At 41.1% G+C, this 20043-nt stretch overlaps 2 protein-coding genes across 3 annotated transcripts in view; one reads left to right on the top strand and one right to left on the bottom strand.

Annotated features, from left to right (window-relative positions):
• LYPD1 (LY6/PLAUR domain containing 1) overlaps positions 1–18493 on the top strand; it is a 26157-nt gene extending 7664 nt beyond the window's left edge. For both annotated transcript variants that reach the window (XM_024194471.2, XM_026647767.1), the window contains exon 3: positions 18234–18493. In XM_024194471.2, coding sequence (XP_024050239.1) covers positions 18234–18472 — 239 coding nt within the window. In that variant the 3' untranslated portion in view covers positions 18473–18493. The remainder of the gene's footprint in view (positions 1–18233) is intronic.
• GPR39 (G protein-coupled receptor 39) overlaps positions 18488–20043 on the bottom strand; it is a 118124-nt gene continuing 116568 nt past the window's right edge. The window contains exon 2 of the mRNA XM_024194472.3: positions 18488–19353. Within this exon, the coding sequence (XP_024050240.2) occupies positions 18836–19353 (518 nt within the window). The 3' untranslated portion in view covers positions 18488–18835. The remainder of the gene's footprint in view (positions 19354–20043) is intronic.

The following is a 20043-nucleotide window of genomic DNA, read 5'->3' as shown; positions in this document are numbered from 1 at the left end:
TGTGTGTGTGTGTGTGTGTGTGTGTGTGTGTGTGTGTGTGTGTGTGTATGTGTGTGTGTGTGTGTGTGTGTATGTGTATGTATATAGTTTTTTGTCTGGTGAAAAAAATTTCCCTGGAACCTAACCCCCCCCATTTAAATTAATTCTTATGGGGAAATTGGATTCGCTTAACATCGTTTCGCTTAAAGTCGCATTTTTCAGGAACATAACTACAACCTTAAGCGAGGAGTTACTGTAGCTATAATAGGCTATTGAATTTTTAAAACAAGGCTTCATGCTCTTGCTACCTCTGTTATGTAGCTTTTAAATCTATTTTTCACTGTTTCTGTTACACCATTCACATAGTATCTGCATTAGAAATGCCACTTGAAAAAAGGCAAAAAGAGTTTTGCAGTAGGCCTTACAAAAAATGTTTCTAAAATCCCATCTTGCTATCTAGAGAAATTTAGGTTAGTTATAAAGTTTCCCCGTAAATGAAGTCATCTATAACCTCATCAATTCAATACACCTGCAATAAAAGGTTCTCTTCTTTCTTTTTTTCTTTTTTTTAAATTTACAGTGGCATTTCCCATGCATGCACTTGTATAGAATCACTGCAGTATAATTAAAGCAATTACTGTAATTGTACACTTAAAGTAGTGCCTAGGAACATGATAATCATTTCACTGGTGAATTTTAATTGCTGTTTCTAAGGCTCTTCATGATACTGATTTCCAAGTCCCTCCTTTTATCAAGCAGAGGGAAGCTGATGTTAAAGTTCTACCACAACTAGTCCTACAATAACACCTTCACCACCTTCTTTGCTGCCACATTCAAGTTGCACCATATATGTGGTTCTTAAGGGCTACACAAGTATATACTCCTCTCCTGCACATGCATAACTCCCAGTGACTCAAGGAGCAGTTACATATTGGCATCAAGGGGAGAGTGTGCCCTGAGTACATTTATTGACAAAAGATTATAATAGCCAACAAAGTTTAACATCTTCAGAATCTCTCTAAGCATTAGGGTTTTATAGGTAATAGCTATAATCTTCTTTAACTTCATCTTTATCACTTAAAAATTTACAGAAAGGAATATGTACCAATTCGTACACTGGTTTCAGGGTGTGTGGTTTTTTGTTTGTTTGTTGTTTTTTTAAAGAACAAAGTCAAAAGTGATTAAAGTCTTTTGTCTTAACTCAGTGGTGTTGGAAATAAGGAGGGGAATGAAGAGATCATTTTCAAAACTAATCTAACACTTAGCACAATATATTTTATTAGTATTTTTCAAATGTATAAAGTAACTTATTGTTAGCAAATAGCATCTTGTTCTGCACTGTTAGATGCTCAACAGAATCAAAACATAGTAACCAATATCCACGGCACCTAGATCCTTTTTGTTGGGGAGTGTGAATAAAAGCTTGCATATGAATAAAAGAATTATAGTATATGTCATTAACTTTCACTATATGCTGTAAACTTTGAGGTCTGGATATATTACCATTCAGAAACTGTTTTCAGATGCAAAAGCTGTAGGGCATGTTCTCTTATTAATAAATTGCTTTCTATCTTTCGGTTGCCTACAACACTACAAAGCAAGCAGGAGATAAACTGAATTAAGTGCATTAGATAAGGTGAAACCATGGAGAGTTTATAATAAATTGCTTTTTGTGTATGTTTTAAATACAGTAAAGTAATGATGGAGCTAGTTGTGGACTTCAAGTAGTTTATGACTTGAAAACCATGAAAAGGATCCAAATGCAAAAGTGATGAAGTGTTGTATTATTTTAAGGAAGTTGTGATATCTGGTCCAGTGCATTTCATTTCTCACAGGTCATGGACAATAGCTTTTTATGTTTTTCTATTTCTGGGCTTGTCTGAAAAATATGTACAATGATAGGATATGGTGCCCATAGGCTGGTATCTCTGAATTCTGTCTCTTCAGAGTACCATATTGTGCTCCACATTTCACATATAAATGAATCTGAATTTCAAAAACAATTTCCAGTGACCTGTCCAGATTTTTCTCTAACTCCCAGAGAGCTAAACACAAGCAAGTATATTTAATGACAACAATGTAGTTATTTTCATTTTATAGCAGAGGCAACCACTGGCAAAACTGAGAGTAATCACAAATGCGGCATCCATAGTACGTAGCATTCTAATGGTGGTGTTAACAGTGACACTCTCAATGTGAACTAAAAATCATTTTAAACCCCCCAAACCAATGGCCTCATCCTGCTCACATTGAAGTCAAGGACAGCAGGATCGGGTCCTCAAGTGTTAAATATCCAAAATCAATAGCAAAATATATATTTAGATTTAAACCATACATACATACTTTAAACAACAAAATACTCATAAATTAGGTCCTTCTTTATTTACCCATCAATGCCTGAAGGTAGGTTTCTGGGTTAAACTTGCAAGACCTGACGACATTAGCCCCAGTCCTGCAAATATGTATATTGGCAAATAGCTGTACACATGCAAATAGATGCACCGAACTCAATAAGGCTCTTGAAAAATATGTGGACTATTCACATGCATAAAATTATTTATGTATGTAAAGGTTTGCAGGATTGGGACCATTTAACACTCAAAATAGTATAAGGACTATGGCTCCCTAATCCATTTCAGGGGATTAGTACTATAATCAACACTTGCAAGTAAAATACTAAACTCTGATCGTGAAAGGTAAGAAGCCTGAGTTAATCTCTAATACTGGAAACTAAAATACATTTTGATCTCAATAACCATGATGCTTCCCTACCATGTAGAAAGAAAGGACAGATGACAACTGCACAAGCCAACTGTACTTGAAAAGTTGTACAATTTACTACTTGGCTGCCAGTGCACAGTAAATTGTTAAGAAGAAATAAATACAACAGCAGAAAATAAAAGGTTAAGACTGGGAAATGAAAGCTGAGGTTTGACTGGAATGCAATTGTTTGTAATCCATACCTGGCATTTACTAAAAAAGTCTGTCTGGTAATACAGAAAAAACAGGTGCTGCTCTTAGACTTTGCTAATCAATGCATATTTTTTAGTAGTTTTATGCCTCACTTGTGCTTTGTGAAGCTGGAAGCAATAGGATGGATTTTCCTGGGTCATTATTTAAAACAATATTAACAAGCCGGTTTTGCTTTAGACTTCCAGTGCCATAATTGGAAGGCATGATTTGATGCCATGTTCTTCAATATTGTAAAATAAATCACAGTAATCCAGTCCCTTATTCACTGTATCCAGCAATTATCCTGTTTTCATCTAAGAACATTTTCAGTTCTACAAGACATGGTCATGGCAGAGAGGTCAGAAAGCAGGTAGTCAAGCATCTTTTTAAAAAAGATATGTGTTGCTCAAAACCACCTGTTATTACTGTATTTGCACAAACAATTTAAAAATCAAGGCCCTGAATAAAACAATTTTTTAAAATAGTTGCTGCAATCATTCTAAGCATAAATTGAAATTGTATATGAAAAACTATTTAGTGCTTGTCTACACAAGGAGTCATTCAGGACACAGTCAAGAATAAGTCTGAAATGAGTGTCCACACTTGGAGTTATTCAGAAATAGCTATTGCACTTTAAATTCATAGCCTGCCTTAATCCAAATTAACACTCAAGTCATACAAGCCCTTAGGAAGAAAACACTAAAATAATGGATGTAGTTTTCATAACTACACTACGCTACCTAAGAATCTAATTGTAATGGATATACTTGCTCCTTAATACATTCATAGGGTCCAATTCTGGAATCCTTACTAGCGTAATGAAAGAGGGGATGCAGGGCCTTGGTTCTAAAGCGTAGGTCTTGGAGACAGAAGAGCCGAGTTCTGTCTCTGGTTGTGCTGCAGACTTCAGATCATTTAACCTCATGCCTCAGGTGCCTCATCTATAAATTGAGGATCACAATTAAATATAGTGAAGATTAATTAGATGTTTATTAAATCACTTTGAGATTCTCTCATGGAAGGTAGTACATAAGTACAATTGTTATTAAAACCTAATTAACTTCAGTGTGAGTTTTGAGAGAGTAGGGACAGCAAAATTAGTCTAAAATGAAACTGCAATATTGTGAGAGAGAGAGAGAGAGAGAGAGAGAGAGTGTGTGTGTGTGTGTGTGTGTAAAATTAAAAGCATGCCCAGTCTTCATCTCTTCCAAGCAGGTTATTCTTTATTAGAAACAAAACAAGAGCATAGGTTTGAGTCTTGTATATGAAGTTATTGTAACAACTTCAGCTTCTTGAACATTAGTCTAGTTGCACATAAGCAAGTTTTGAATACATGATTTCTTTTCAAAGCAGAATGCAGGGAAACACTCCTTTTCCACCTGCAAGAGGTGTCACATTCTAATATGGGTGGGACCTTAGTGGATCAAATATTCATAAAGACGTTTTCTGTAAATCGGAGAGAAAGACTTGTGGCATCAAATTACTGCATAATGAATCCTGTGAACAAATACTAGATAAACAGGGATGCTTGTGTGACTGGTGCCTGCTGGGTGTGGTGTTCTGTCCCCGTCTAGTGGCACTTAAACCACCTAGAGGGTAATGAGTCTGCTACAGCCTTGACTAAGCGGCATGTGGCTTTTAGCTCATGCAGCAGACACTCATGCACTAAGCTTCAGAGATCCCAGGTTCGATTGCTCCCACTGATGACCAGGGTTTGTCGATGTTACACTTAGTTTTACAAACTAGTGAATGGAGAAAAAGGCGCATGTCAAAGCCACCTAGTCTGTTACAAAGGGTGTCCTAGTTAATCTATACCAGAACCTCCACTAGAGCAGGATAATCCTATACCCTAAGCCTTTTGTGGCTTTGCAGTCTGTTTTTGACCATCTATGGGTGTATTAAAAAATCTGAACTCTAAATAATCAAATCCCACATTTCATATAAATCAAAAGTCATATTTAATTAGATGATATACATCAAAGGTTATATTTAATTGTTCTGGCATTACAATAAGGGTGGGATTCACAAGGACGGGGTGCATAGGCTGAGTGTTGCTATGCCTATCTTTTAGGTTCCCTGCCACCAAGTGGAATTCACAACCCTGACTTAAGTGCCCAGGGTCCCTATACAATGCATGGGGAGAGTTAGGTGTCTAAAAAAAAGAGATTCACAGAAGTCCGCACACTGAGCAGGGAGCTGCCTAAACTAGCTAATAGGAAATATTGAGGTGAAGGGTGTGGCCTAAACCCAGCCCTCAAAGGAACTTGGATGCTTAACTCCCCGACTCAGAATTCACAGTCATGGACTGTCTCCTGGCATTCAGGGCCTAAGCCAGGTCAGCCCTTTTTCAAGAAACACTGCGGTCATGGGGCCCTCTTATACCCATTAGACCTGCAGGTAGAGCACTTGCTTAGGATATGGTGGTGGGCTCCCCTAGTGCAAATCTGCATTCTACTTGAGCAGAGCAGGGACTTGAAGACAGGTCTCCTACATCCCAAGTGAGTGCTATGGCTAGTTTGGGCAGGGTCTTGCCTGTGGAAGCTGTTTCACTTTACATACATTACTTAAATGTTCATGAAGTAAAAGCGGGATGTTGACTCCATAGCCCAGTGGTTAGGGCACTTAGCTAGGCTATGGAAGCCCAATATTTACTGCAAGAAATTACTCAAGTGTTATATATTCAGAAATGCAGCAGACACTGGGCTGAAATGCAGGAGCTGTTTAGCAGTGCTCACACAATTTAGGGCAAGAACTAAAGAATATCATATATACAGTTGAAACTGCAGGGAGAGTGTAGGCAGACAGACAAGACATCAAGTCTGAGTGCTTCAAAAAAGCATGACCATGCAGATTTCCCAAGACCCCAAAATTAAAAAATTCAGAGGAATAAGAGGTGAGGCCATTTAGGAGGCTGGTATAACAAAGGTGACATAAGAATGCTTTGTCAGCTTATATACACTGTATTAAATCTTGTCTTTATGAACAAATGCAATAACATCCAAGACAGACTTCATTAATCATGAACGTGTATCATTAAAGTGAGGCTAATTAGTATTACCTGTTTCACATGGTGTATGCACGTGCAGCTGATTCAGATGAGCTTGACTGAGGCAACAGCTAATTTGCAGCCTTTTTGGTAAGAAGCAAATGCAAGAATATGGCAGCAACTTTCCATGCGTTGCTTCCCGGTGTCTCCTCTTCTTTACAAAAGCCTATTGGAGGAATAGTTAGCTAGGAGCGTGGGGGAAGTTCTTACACTATTCTATTTGATAGCCCAGCATTCAGAAACATTATGATGCAAAACATGAATTGGAATTACAGAAATGTCTATTTTAGAACATATTTAATTTAATCTATTGCCATTTCATCTTTAATTTTGTTTTTAGGGCAGATTCCCAAAGGGGCTTAAGGCCACAAACTCCCACTTCAGGTGCTTAAGCCCAGTGTTTAGTCACCACTGGCATTTACAACCCCCTTGCTCAGCTGCCATCTAAGTCTGGATGTATCAGTTTCTGCCTAAATTCACTACGTACCAAAAATGTTTACTGTAAAAGTCCCTTAGGTGCCTAGATTCCAGCCGCTGGGCATGCACACTGCATCTCAGGCACCGTGCAGGGCCTGATCAGGTAGGTGTGCTCAGCGCCTGCCTAACTCTGCATAGACCAGCCTCCTTGCTGGGGAAGAGCAGCTACTGCATACCCATCAGCCCAGTGGTTACAGCATTCATCTGGAAGACCCCAGTTTAAGTCCTTCTTCTGCCTAATGAGAAGGGATTTAAACATGGGGGTGCGCTAAGCACTGGCCTATAGTCATGTCACGCTTGCTCTCTCTGGCCCAACGGATATTTAATTATTTATAATCATGGAACAGCTTCAGCAAGAAAGCTCCACATCAGATTATCCCGTAGTCCAACGGTTAAGTCACTCACCTGCAGGGCTGACTCCAGCATTTCTGCCGCCCCAAGCAAAAAAAAAAAAAAAAACGCGATCAGCGGCGGCAGTTCAGCGGCAGGTCCTTCGCTCCTAGAGGGAGTGAGGGACCTGCCGCCCCCGAATTGCCGCAGGTGCCGCCCCTCTCCCTTGGCCGCCCCAAGTACCTGCTTGTTAAGCTGGTGCCTGGAGCCGGCCCTGCTCACCTGAGTGATGGAAGCCCCTTCTCATCAGGCAGAAGGGGAAATTGAATCAGCGTCTCTTACATCCCATATGAGTGTCCTAATCACTTGGCTAATGAGCTTTCAACCCAGATTTAGGCATCTAATTCCCTTTGAGGGGCAGGGCTCATGAAACACCATGCTCCTTGGCATTTGCTACTGACAGTGGGCTCTTATCACTCTATTGGCTAGTTTAGGCAACTCCCAGCTCAGCATGCTGTGTTTTGTGGACCCCATTTTGAGGTGTCTAATTCTCCCCACACAGTGTAGAGGGCACGTGGGCCCCTAACTCAGGGTTTGTGCATTCCACTGGTATCCGCACACCTGAAAGTTAGGACTTGCTTTGCTTAATCCCCTTTGTGAAGCTAACACTTTGTTTCTTGAAACCGTTCTCAATAATTGCTATTCAGTAGACTAAAATGAACACATGTTTGGGCCCAGTGGTGCTCTCAGACTGCTGTGCATTGGTGGAATGCTGGATTGTTTTAAATTCAATGTTATAACTGATCTTCTTCTATACTTGAATGGTTCCCAATTTTTGGTTGCCCTGTTGCTATTTTCTGTTATTGTGTGTGAGCTTTTCTTTATGCTATGGCTGATCTGTTCTGCCATAAGCTCTTTAGGCAGGGGCCTTGCCTTCTATTATGTATCGAAAGCACTAGCATATTCTGGGCAGTGCCAGACAAATAAATATAAGAAAGGTACATTAAAGGCCCACAGAAACTAGTGATACAGCAAAGAGCAAGACATAGAAAGCTTCCTTCTGTGCTCCTGCAGATGCTAAGTACCTTTTGTTTTGCTGGCTTGTGTTTGACAGTTTGTTTTTAATAGAATAGAGGTACTAAAAAAATGCCTACACAGAGCTGGAATATACCGTATTTTTTGCTCTGTGTTGCTCGTTGTGTGCTTCATCTGCAGCATATGCAGTAAAGAAGTCCTTAGGGTAGACATGCTTTGCTTACCTTATTTTGAGGCAAGAATAGTAGAATCTTTACTCATAAAATGTGATAGTGCAGCTACTATGGTACAATAGACATTCATTTATTTCAGAGATAGGGGAGACAGGCCAATTTATGCAATGTAGTTGTACAGGCTAAAATGTGTATGGGGCATGAAATAGCCTCCCTGTGGAAATTCCCATTGCTATATGAAAGGACAGGAACACCATGCGCTGGAGACCATAAGAAGATTGCATTACCACACGGGGCACTCCATGATTGCCAAAACCCCCAACTAGTTCATATATGAATGAATGGTACATGCAACATTGGTGTATGCAAAGGTTTGTTTGAATGGGTTTTCCCCTCCACGGTTTATTGTGTTGTTGGACCTGGAAAATGCTAAATGACTTATCTACTGGCTAAGTCTACACTACAACCGCTGCACCGCTGTAGTGCTTGAGTGTAAATGCTACCTACGCTGATGAGGGGGATGCTCCTGTTGGTGTAGGTAATCCACCTCCCTGAGAGGTGGTAGCTGGGTTGACGGAAGAGTTCGTCCATGAACCTAGCACAGTCTGCACCGATGGGTAGGTTGGCATACCAATGTACGTTCCTAGTATAGACCAGCCCTTAGCTGTATGCAGTATTGTATAGTGCAGAACAAATAAGATTTCCTGTCTCAAAGAGCTTCTAGTTTAAGGGCCCAACTATAATCCTAAAGCAAAGCCAGAGACAAGCAATGCTACCCACACTAAACAGTTTTGAACCCAGGTCTCCTGACACTGTTTTAGACATAAAGACAGACCCTGAGGGCCAGCGCCATGAAAGGCCCTTGAATCTCACTCCCTGTAGAGGTGCTGGCCGGGGCTCAACCCTCTCCAGGGCGGCGGAGAGCTACACCGGCTCACTACACACCGCTGAGGTTTGGGGAATTAGTCCGGCCACGGGAGTCTTTCCTGGCGGCCCTTGCGGAGGCAGAAATAAGTACAATTATGCTGGGACCCTAGGTTTGGGGGGGGGGCAGTAATAAGTCAGGAGCTCAGGCCCTCAGGCAGGGCAGAGCAACAATAGTAGGCCCAAGCCTCCAGAGGGCCTAGGAGAGGGGGAGACTGCCACTCACGAGTTGGGTGGCGGGGGGGATGCAGGCCCTCCCACTCCACTGCGCCGCAGCCCGGGGCCCTAGCAGCGGCAGAAGACCCGCTGCTGTGTCAGTGGGGATCCTGGCCACAACACACTGACGTGGGCTCTGGCAGTGTTGCAGCCAGACTAGGGTCGGCTGCCCCTAGGCTACTTCCGAACTCCCTCTCTTGTGGTACCTGAGTCACGGTGGTGTCCTCTGGGGGGTCCAGCACCATGGGTTCCTTGGGGTAGTGGTCCAGCGGCCGGCCCGGCAGCTACTCCGGGTAGCGAGTGCAGGGCAGGTCCGGCCAGCTCTGGGGCAATGGGGAGCCACACCGCCTCACTACACTCCCATTTTTAGGCACCACTGTGCTCTCCATATTCAACTGCCACCTAACCCTGTAGGAATCCACATTTTGTTGTAAAAGTCCTGTAGCTCCTAAATTCCTGTGTCTGCGCATGCACAGTACTGCCTCAGACAGGCAGCTGGATGCATATGTCATGCCTATTCCCCAGCACGATCCCGCTGCCTAGCTTTCCTGCAGGGCTTAGTGCATGCCTCCCTCCACGCAAAATGTGGGGGTGGGAGGAAGAGGCAGAGGCAGCAGGCATCTCCCTTATAACCTTTAATCCAGTGGTTAGAGTACCGGACGATGGGATATTCTGATGGGGCTCTCTCTCAAGCTTCCTTATTGTAGCAATTCCACTTTACTTAAATACTAATTGGATGTAGAATGAGAATGTATGAGAATGACTCTACAGTGCAGTGGTGAGGGCACTCATCTGAGATGTGGGGAAACCCTGTTCAAAGCCCTTCTTCTCATCAGGCATAGAGGGGAATTGAACTATAGTCTACTGCAGGAGTCAGCAACCTTTGGCACGCGGCCCATCAGGGTAATCTGCTAGTGGGCCACGAGACATTTTGTTTACGTTGACCCTCCCCACGCCCCATGCCCCCCCCACCCCCAGCTCCTGTCCAATGGGAGCTGCAGGAAGCAGCGGCCAGCACGTCTCTGGGGCCCGCGCCGCAGCTCCCATTGGCCGGGAATGGCGAACCGCAGCCTGGGAGCTGCGGGGGACCGTGCTTGTGGATGGTCAATGTAAATAAAATGTCTCACGGCCCGCCAGCGGATTACCCTGATGGGCTGGTTGCCAACCCCTGGTCTACTGCATCCCAGCTAAGTCCCCTAACTCTTATAACCTTTATCCCAGTAGAATCCACCTCCTCTCCCTTCTGTTTTATGTGGTGTCAGGCACCTACTCTTTTTTTTGAGCACTAGACTTAGACACCTGCCTCAGTCTCCTGGTTCCAGGAGAGAGTTCCCAGCTTTGGCTTGCAAGCAGAGATGGGCGTGTAAGTCTGGGAGATGTCTAGCGCTGTGAGAGAATGGCCACTTAGGCCATACTTTCTCATTTGCATTTAATATTGGCTACCTTAAGCAGCTTTCCACCTAGCATGCTGGCTTTTGTGGATCCCATTTTCAGGTGCCCGTCTCTCCCCTGAATTGGGCATCTAGGCACCTAACACAAGCTTTGTGGATCATGTGGTTTTCAAATGCTACGCGTTGCAATGGCTAAATACCTATATAGCTCTGAGCCTAAGAGATGGGTAATATACAAGAATGCACAAAGGGGCAGGTGCTCCTTCCACATCTACCTTTGCAGAAAGCAGGTGAGTATTCAAAAGTGGGTTTTTTTAGGGCAAGAGTGAGGACACGAGTGAGGGCACTTACTGAAAATGTATTAGGAATTTGTTCCAACCAAATATAAATGTGACTGGGCCTGTTATGCATGGTCTATTGATTAGGATCTTGGGAAATCACTTATACACATTATTAAACTTCAGTAATGCTGCATTCCTTGAAGTCTAGGTTTGATATATTCATAGGATACAAGATGTACAGCAGTAGACACTCCACTCTTCCAACCCTGGTTGTTCAACCTAATGTACACCAGTGCAGTACACTTGTCAGCCTGGATCTGCTACTCTAAGCTTTGTTTATTAAAAAGCTTACCAGGAGTTGTATGGTTTTGTAAATCAGGGGGCAGAATTTACCTTCCTCTATTTTTGGTAAAAACTCGCAGCAAATCCAGATGTGATAAGCGATGCGATAGGTAGGATTGACTTTGTATATATGTTATTGATATACAGAGGCGGATACTGGAACTGAGCTCATTAAGTGAACCCTGTTTATTCTGTGCACCAAAAGAGGCAGGTATCCTGTGGGAAAAAAATAGAATGTGATCATGTAATTAGAGACTATATCATAACGCATAGGCACAAGGAGAATGAATCAAGGTTGCACAGGCAGCCTTAAATTTGTCATTTCCCAGTTTGAGTGCTTGACTTGGCAACCTTCATAAAGTTCTTTTAATGTCATTTTTTGTATGATATATAGTAGAGCCTTAGAGAAAGGCGTGCGTGTGGGTAGGGTATATATCTTCTCAGTGAGTGGTGGGGTGGGTATTGTTTTGGACCATCTGGCATGGTCTAAATTTCTATCAAAACATTGTTTACATTGTAAAAATATTAGTTGACCACCAGAATTGTCTGAGACCTCTAAACTCAAGCAGCTTACATGATATCTCTTTCTCAAGGAAAAAAAAAATCATGGGGTAGCCATCTGCTTACCCACTGTCATAATTTAAAAGGAGCCACACGGAGAGGTGTGGCAACTCCATTTATAGGTGGTGCATTAAATTGATGATTTATTTGTATCTGAACCAATGGTATCCATTACTGAGCAGTGAAATCTGTGATGGTAGAAGACAGCATTGTCTTCAACTCCATTAACAGGGGAGAAATTGTTCAGGAAGACGTTTCCAATAGTAATTTCAGAAGGGGTGAAGGAGGACAAAAGAGCTTTTCCATCTGCAATCTTCACCACCTAAAAAGTGAAGTCAGAAGAAAGACTGCTTTGAGGTATACAAGCAATAAGGCTTCTAGAGATGGAAAATCCAGAAAGGATGACAGTTATCTAGCCTCTAATCCACAACAGCTACTTTTTAGAAACAGAGAACAGCTAGAATGCAAACTAACCTTTCCGGAGGAGGGTTATAATTTTTCCTTGAATCAAAGTTTGGAGGCAATCATTTGTTCTGCATTCATTCTACTACCTCGAGAAACAGGAGCACCGCCAGCTTTTCTGCCGCCCTAGGCAGCGGAAGGTCCCGCCCCAAAATGCCGCCCCCCCCCCAGAGGCGGTGAAAGGTCCCGCCGCCGAAATAGTGCCGCGGTCGCCGCCCCCCAAATTGTAGTGCCCTAAGCGACCGCCTAGGTCGCCTAATGGGTTGCGCCGGCCCTGTCGAGAAACCAGCACCAAAGAGCTATGAGCTATTCTTCTATAATAACCATCTCTAAGATTTCTATGATTCAGGGCTTCATATCTTTTGCCCCAACTTGTACCAAAAAGATATGAGGAAATAAGAGTTGTATTTGATTAAAAGTTGAGCAAGAAGAAAATAAATTGCCTCGATTGGCAACAGTTTTTCCTATTTTTCAGCCTACTTGCTTATCTTTATTGTACTTTGTGAAGAAGGATTACAGCATGCCAAGCACAGCAAAAACCTTTTTCCATGTAAGTTGAGTTGCTACCTGACAGCTCCTAGAATCATCTTGAAAATGCAGATACTTTCTATGTATCAGCTCCTTTGAACGCAGATCCATCTGTACTTTTTTATTTATAAAAAGATATCTTGGATGTGGAGAGTTCTAAGGAAGCCAAAGAGGTGCCACAGACCCAACTATAAGAATGCTGCACAGTTTTAATTATCTAAAGAAGAATCTGAGTCTAATTCAGATTACTGCTACTGCAGCTGGAAATGGGAATAAACACTCATTGGGGAATGGAATTTCCTATTGGAAGAAACAATCACGAAGACGCCACAAGAGATGAATGTTACAATGAGGTTTTATTGCCAGTCAGATCATTCGTTCTACTTAAGCATGAATGTGTTCCATCTGTGCATGAAACTACAGTGCTAGAGTTTTAAAATTCCACCTGCCCTGCAGGGATTTAGTGTTTCTTTTTACAGGAACTCTATTATTCAATTGAATTCATGCTGGAGATAGAAAGCCCTTGATGGCAGTTGAAGTTAAGGCTGTAGGCGTATATGATCTTCCTGATTGAGGTCTTCAGAGTTCCCTGGTGAAAATAAGGATGCTTACATTTGAGGGCATGAACAAACTGTTCACAGCAATGAACATAGTCTTTCAGTCAAAGGAACATGACTTGGAGGCTTCATCATGTCAGATACCTAAACCATAAGTTACTGTGGATGCAAATCACGTGGAATGGGGAGAATCATCTCTGTCAAAGAAAAATGCTCAGCAGCAGAAGAAAAACTACATATAAACAGAACAAAATCATGCACCTCTGTTACTAACATTCTAGAAGCTTAATAGTTAGGCAGGGAAAAATCAAGATTCAGTGTTCTTGACATGGAAGACCTTCTAAATATAGATGATTGGATGAGCCAGAAGCCTGCAGATGAGGGAAAGGACTCATTACCAAGGTCTGATCTTCTAAAATAGAAATGGGAAACACTCAGCATGCCTTTTCTCATTTAACGCTGATACAAAAGCAGTGATTTCTCAAGAAATAGAGAAAACTAGCTCTAGCAATGGCCATGCAAGTAGCAAGGCTGGGACAGGGCTTGTGCCCTTCAAATGCTGGAGAATAAACGTGGACAAAGCACCAGACATTAAAAAAAAAAAAAAGAGAGAGAGAGAGAGAAAGAGAAATTGGGATGCTAGCATAATGAACCTACCAGGGGTAACCCTGTTGGAGCTCCTGGACAGGAATAATCTATTTCCAGGGTCACACCCACATGCAAACTTTGACATCCGTATATGAAAGGAAAAAAAGCCCTTGTAAACAAAGTTTACCCAAAATAAGGAAGATGCACTTCTGTCCTTAAGGTGAGATACCACGGCAGCATCAATATTCAAAGATGAATCCAACATAGTGGGTGAAATCTTGGCTACAAGCAGGTCATTGATTTAATTAAGATCAGGATAAGAATAAGAAGAATTTTCTCTAGGTAACTTTATATTGGTGTCGATTTTGAAAGTTCCACTACACTAGAACAGTACCAGTTTTGGGGCAACATGCAGGGAATTGATTAAATTAAGACCAATAGCTGCTTTTCCTCTCCAAGCAATATTGCTGAGAATCAGAAATAATTTCCCCTGGGGCATAAACCAAATCGACTGTGCACTGGAGAGGTTCACAGCAATTGGTGGGGAAGATGGCTTTGTTCTGCGGTAGCTATTACTGCTTAAGGCCTCTACTAGACCGTAAAACTAGTGCACTGCTCTCTCTTCCCCATTCACATGGGACTTAGCCAGTGGACCTACATATCATAGCTGGCTATCCACACACCCACCTCCTTGGCCTCCTCCCCAAACTCGTGCTCGGACTCAAGGAGCCCTTGTTGGGCTGTGATTCATGGCACATAATTCTTCTAGTGACTCCTCATATCCTTATCTCAATCCACCTAAGAAGGAACTTGCCCACAACTATTAGTGACCTACCCACAGGGGGCGGGATTTAGAGAGGGTTAAAGATGTATGTATGTAATTTTAAAACTATACTTAACTACCACTGACTTGAAAGGAATTAAGTATGTACTTAACTTTAAGTATCACTTAAGTTCTTTCCTGTCAGCTAATTAGGTTACACATAAAGGTTTATGCTTTAGAACTGCACATTATGGTTAGCACAAAAGCTTAATATTGAGCATTCTGTCATTATAGTATTACTGAGGGCAGGGCCGGCTCCAGCATTTCTGCCGCCCCAAGCAAAAAAAAAAAAGCCGCGATCGGCGGCGGCAGTTCAGCGGCAGGTCCTTTGCTCCTAGAGGGAGTGAGGGACCTGCCGCCCCCGAATTGCTGCAGGCGCCGCCCCTCTCCCTTGGCCGCCACAAGCACCTGCTTGTTAAGCTGGTGCCTGGAGCCGGCCCTGACTGAGGGAGCCTTGGGTGGGCAAGGCTAAACAACAACCCAGAGATACAGCTTTGAAATCTTCAGTTTCTGTGCTGGGAAGCAGCATGGTCAACTGCATAGGACCAAAAGCTCGAGTTCGGAAACCTGAATTCTAACCCCGACAGTCATTGACCTGCTCTGTGAACCTTAGCATGTCGCTTCATCTCTCTGTGCATCATCTGGAAAGTGGGGATGTGGATACTTACTTGCCTTTATAAAGTGCTTTGAGTTGTACTGATTAATGCATAATATTAAAAAAGATTGTTAGAAGTAGGGCTGTCAAGCGATTAAAAAATTAATTGCGATTAATCGCACTGTTAAACAATTTATATAAATATTTTTGAATGTTTTCTACATTTTCAAATACATTGATTTCAATTACAACACAGAATACAAAGTGTACAGTGCTCACTTTATTTTTGATTACAAGTATTTGCACTGTAAAAAAAAACTATTTTTCAGTTCACCTAATACAAGTACTGTAGTGCAATCTCTATCATGAAAGTTGAACTTACAGATGTAGAATTATTTACAAAAAACTGCATTCAAAAATAAAACAGTGTAAAATTTTAGAGCCTGCAAGTCCACTCAGTCCTACTTCTTGTTCAGCCAATTGCTAAGACAAACAAGTTTGTTTACATTTGCAGGAAATAATGCTGCCCACTTCTTGTTTACAGCATCACCTGAAAGGGAGTACACGCATTTGCATGGCACTATTGTAGCCAGTGTCGCATGATATTTACATGCCAGATGCACTAAAGATTCATATGTCCCTTCATGCTTCAACCACCATTCCAGGGGACATGCATCCATGCTGATGACAGGTTCTGCTCGATAACAATCCAAAGCAGTACAGACCGACGCATGTTCATTTTCATTATCTGAGTCAGATTCCACCAGCAGAAAGTTGATTTTCTTTTTTGGTGGTTCGGGTTCTGTAGTTTCCACATCAGAGTATTGCTCTTTTAAGACTTCTGAAAGCATGTTCTACACCTTGGCCCTCTCAGATTTTGGAAGGCACTTCAGATTCTTAAATCTTGGGTTGAGTACTGTAACTATCTTTAGAAATCCCACACTGGTACCTTCTTTGCATTTTGTGAAATCTGCAGTGAAAGTGTTCTTAAAATGAACAACAGGTGCTGGGTCATCATCCGAGACTGCTATAACATGAAATATATGGCAGAATGTGGGTAAAACAGAGCAGGGGACACTCCCCCAAGGAGTTCAGTCACAAATTTAATTAACACATTTTTTTTAACGAGTGTTATCAGCATGGAAGTAGGTTCTCTGGAATGGTGGCCGAAGCATGAAGGGGCATATGGGTGTTTATCATATCTGGCAGGTAAAGACCTTGCAATGCCGGCCACAGACGTGTCATGCAAATGTCTTTTCTCACTTTCTGGTGCCATTGTAAATAAGAAGCGGGCAGCATTATCTCCTGTAAATGTAAACAAACTTGTTTGTCTTAGCGATTGGCTGAACAAGTAGTAGGACTGAGTGGACTTGTAGACTCTGAAGATTTACATTGTTTTGTTTTTGTGTGCAGTTATGTAACAAAAAAAATCTACATTTGTAAGTTGCACTTTCACGACAAAGATTGCACTACAGTACTTGTATGACGTGAATTGAAAAATACTATTTCTTTCGTTTATCATTTTTACAGTTCAAATATTTGTAATAAAAAATAATGTACACTTTGATCTGAATTACAACACAGAATACAATATATATGAAAATGTTGAAAAAATCCAAAATATTTAATAAATTTCAGTTGGTATTTTATTGTTTAACAGCGCAATTAAAACTGCGATTAATTGCGATTAATTTTTTTTATCGTGTTTACTTTTTTTTTTTTTTTTTGAGTTAATCATGTGAGTTAACAGCGATTAATCAACAGCCCTACTTAGAAGCCAACACACTGTACTGGTTGGCATGTTATTTCAGAGTAAAGAAACTAAGAAGTAAGCAGCTGAATGTGCGTTCCGGGCATTTTTTTCTTTGGCTAGGGCATCCCCTTTCCTCTCAGACTGACAGTCTTGGCCTATCAGCTTGAACATAAAAATCAAAAGGTTATGGGTGGGATTTTAAAAAGCACCCATCAGTGGCCTCACTTTGCTCCTACTGACATGAGCACTTTTTAAAATCCTACTTAAGATATCTATAGAGGAATGAGGTTTTTATTAATCTTGAATGCATATAACTAAGCATTTACTACACTTCCACCCCTTCCTCTCCCTAACCTTCCCCCAGGTAAATTGGGCAAAAAAACACCGAGGATTCATGGCTGTATTATGTGCCCTATCCAAATCCAAATCTGTCATATCACATAAAGGAAAGACCCTTGAAGTATTGAGTGGTAATAACTGTTTATTTTACAACCTAATAAAATTTTTAAAATACAGGATTGTGTGCATCAGAATGTAGAGTGTACTGCTTTTTATTCAGTTAAAAACAGTTCAAGATATTAGCTTTTAAAGGAACACCTTCAACTTTAAAAAAGATAATTTCTCTTCAAATTGTTTTTACCCTCTCCTAAAATAACTAGAACTGAACAAAATTAGAGAAATCTGTTGGTTGGTTTTCCTTGTGCATTGAACGTTGTGTTTAGTCATTTTCCCCTCCCAAAGTCAGTGAGTTACCCATCTTCGTATATTTTTTCCCCCACAAGGCAACAAGCAAGAGCAACATTTTTAAAACATTGAAAAAAAATGTAATTCTAAAGCTACAAAAATTGTGCCAGGGGACTCAGGCCGGTAAAGTATCTGAAACTCAAGTGCCTTTTGAAATTGACTAGATTTCTGCTTCAAACCTTTTAACAGGCATTCCAAGGGATTACATTTTTGGTTGTCAAATGTATGGCTTTAAAATGCATATTGTACAACATTAAAAAAAATCTAAAACAATGGCTTTATTTTCATAGCAATGCAGGGATTTTAGTCACACATCTGTTATTCTAACTTATGGAAGTGATGAGTCTAAATCCCCATATTGATTTGAAAATTTTAACCAGTATTCCCAACTAGCTGTCAGAATCTTCAAACAGGATTCTAACATACAGCAAAAGCATGTTCATATCAAGCTAAGTAACTTTTGTTCTGTGTCACAGGAATCCTCTATCGCAAGTCCTGCGCATCCTCTGCAGCCTGTCTAATAGCCTCTGCCGGATACCAGTCTTTCTGTTCCCCAGGAAAAATGAATTCTGTTTGTATCAGCTGCTGTAATACTCCACTCTGCAATGGACCCCGGCCCAAGAAGAGGGGGAATTCTGGCACAGTGCCCAAGGCAGGCATATTAACTACTCTTTTGCTCTTAAAATTGGCTCTTTTATCGTCAGTGCATTGCTAAACTTAAAGGATTTTTTTTGTCCTGGCATTATTTGTTCCACGTCCCACATTCTTCAAAGACCCTGCTGTTCTTTTGTTGCCATCCTGCTAAAGAAGAGTTTGGTCCAAGAATCGCCTTCCTCGCTCTGTTTTTTTTCTTTTGGTCAGCAACTAATAAATTCAGTTGTCTGATTGAATTTCTAGTGTGCACTTTAAAAAACAAATGGCACACAAAAACTCATGCTCCATTTGTGTAATTGGAAACAAGTCTATCAGAAACAGCACTTAAAGAAGATATAGTTGATTGTTCAGTTTCTAGATCCTCAGTTATTTTAATTTCCATGCTATGTTTATTGCTAGTCATCTAACTTTGCCTTACATGGAGTCACATTTCGTGTTCATGAAGGCCATTCTGTGCAGCTGGACTGGACTCTAAATTAGTCTCTAGTGGCATTATTTCCAAGTTGCTCTCCGGTGATTCAAGATTCAATTTCTGTGGACTGCAGTCAGGTTTGGTCTCATTCTGAAAAGTACTTAAGAAAACAGGGCTCTTTCTAGAAGAATTGCGCTTAGTTGAAATGAAGATCAATGGACGCATAAAACGGCTACTGCTGGTTCGAGAATTTAAATTGGCTCTCAGAAGCTTCTGTTTGTTGGCATGTTCTATCGTCAGATGGCAACGGAGGACCTGTACAAATACGGTTCGGAACTGCTGAGAAGAGATGTTGTACAGGAGTGGGTTTACCACAGAACTGAAGTAAAAGAAGGTGTCTGCAATGGGAAGAAGGGTGATATATGCTCTGAAGTAGGGCACAGTCCAGTCCTGCTTAGGTTTAGCAGCAGCCATGATCCTTCGAATCTGATTTGGCATCCAACATATTGCCAGAGTGGCAACAATCAGTCCTGTGAGCAAAGGGGGAGAGAGAGAGAAAAATGTGAAACAAATCATAAAGTATTTAGTCTCTCAGTTTTGCACTTACTGGGTAGAAAATGGTACAGATTTTTCAGTGTTTTGCTTGACAGCTTTTTCTGCCAGTAGCAACTATTTTAACAAGTTCAAGGTCATTGAAGTATATGACTGGATAAAGATCGTGTAAGATTGTATTTATTTCTACCTGTTGGCACTTGTTAATTTTCAGGTGTTCTCTCACTGATATTTGTATCTTCGGAAAGAATGGGATTTTTTTTGTTCCTACATTTGTGTTTTCCCTTTTCTTCCTTTTTAAAAAAATATAGCCATATTAGTGCAGGCAATACCCAGAAGAGATCAGACTGTTTGTATTTTACACACACACACAAAAAAAGAAAGTATGCATAATAGTATATTAGGCATTATTTTTGGTAACTTTCCTCTTACAGAAGATATTTTTAAGTAAAGTATGTATGGATCTTTTTAGGGTAATTAAGAAGATATATGTTGGGAATTAAATTCATGAATGTAATGGCACAGGAAAGACGGAAATGTAAGCAGTTTGAGATAATACAAAATGTGTTCCAAAATATGGCATCTGATCATTCTATATTTACATATAATGTGTCACTGCATCACTGTACGTTATCCACATTTTTAAAAAAAGGGAAATGTTACCTAAA

Source organism: Terrapene carolina, unplaced genomic scaffold (assembly GCF_002925995.2).
Source record: "Terrapene carolina triunguis isolate 2854851 unplaced genomic scaffold, T_m_triunguis-2.0 Scaffold62, whole genome shotgun sequence".
NCBI classification, from domain to species: Eukaryota; Metazoa; Chordata; order Testudines; family Emydidae; genus Terrapene; species Terrapene triunguis.
Note: the sequence above shows the minus strand (reverse complement) of the source record. Positions and strands in the feature narration are given on the sequence as shown.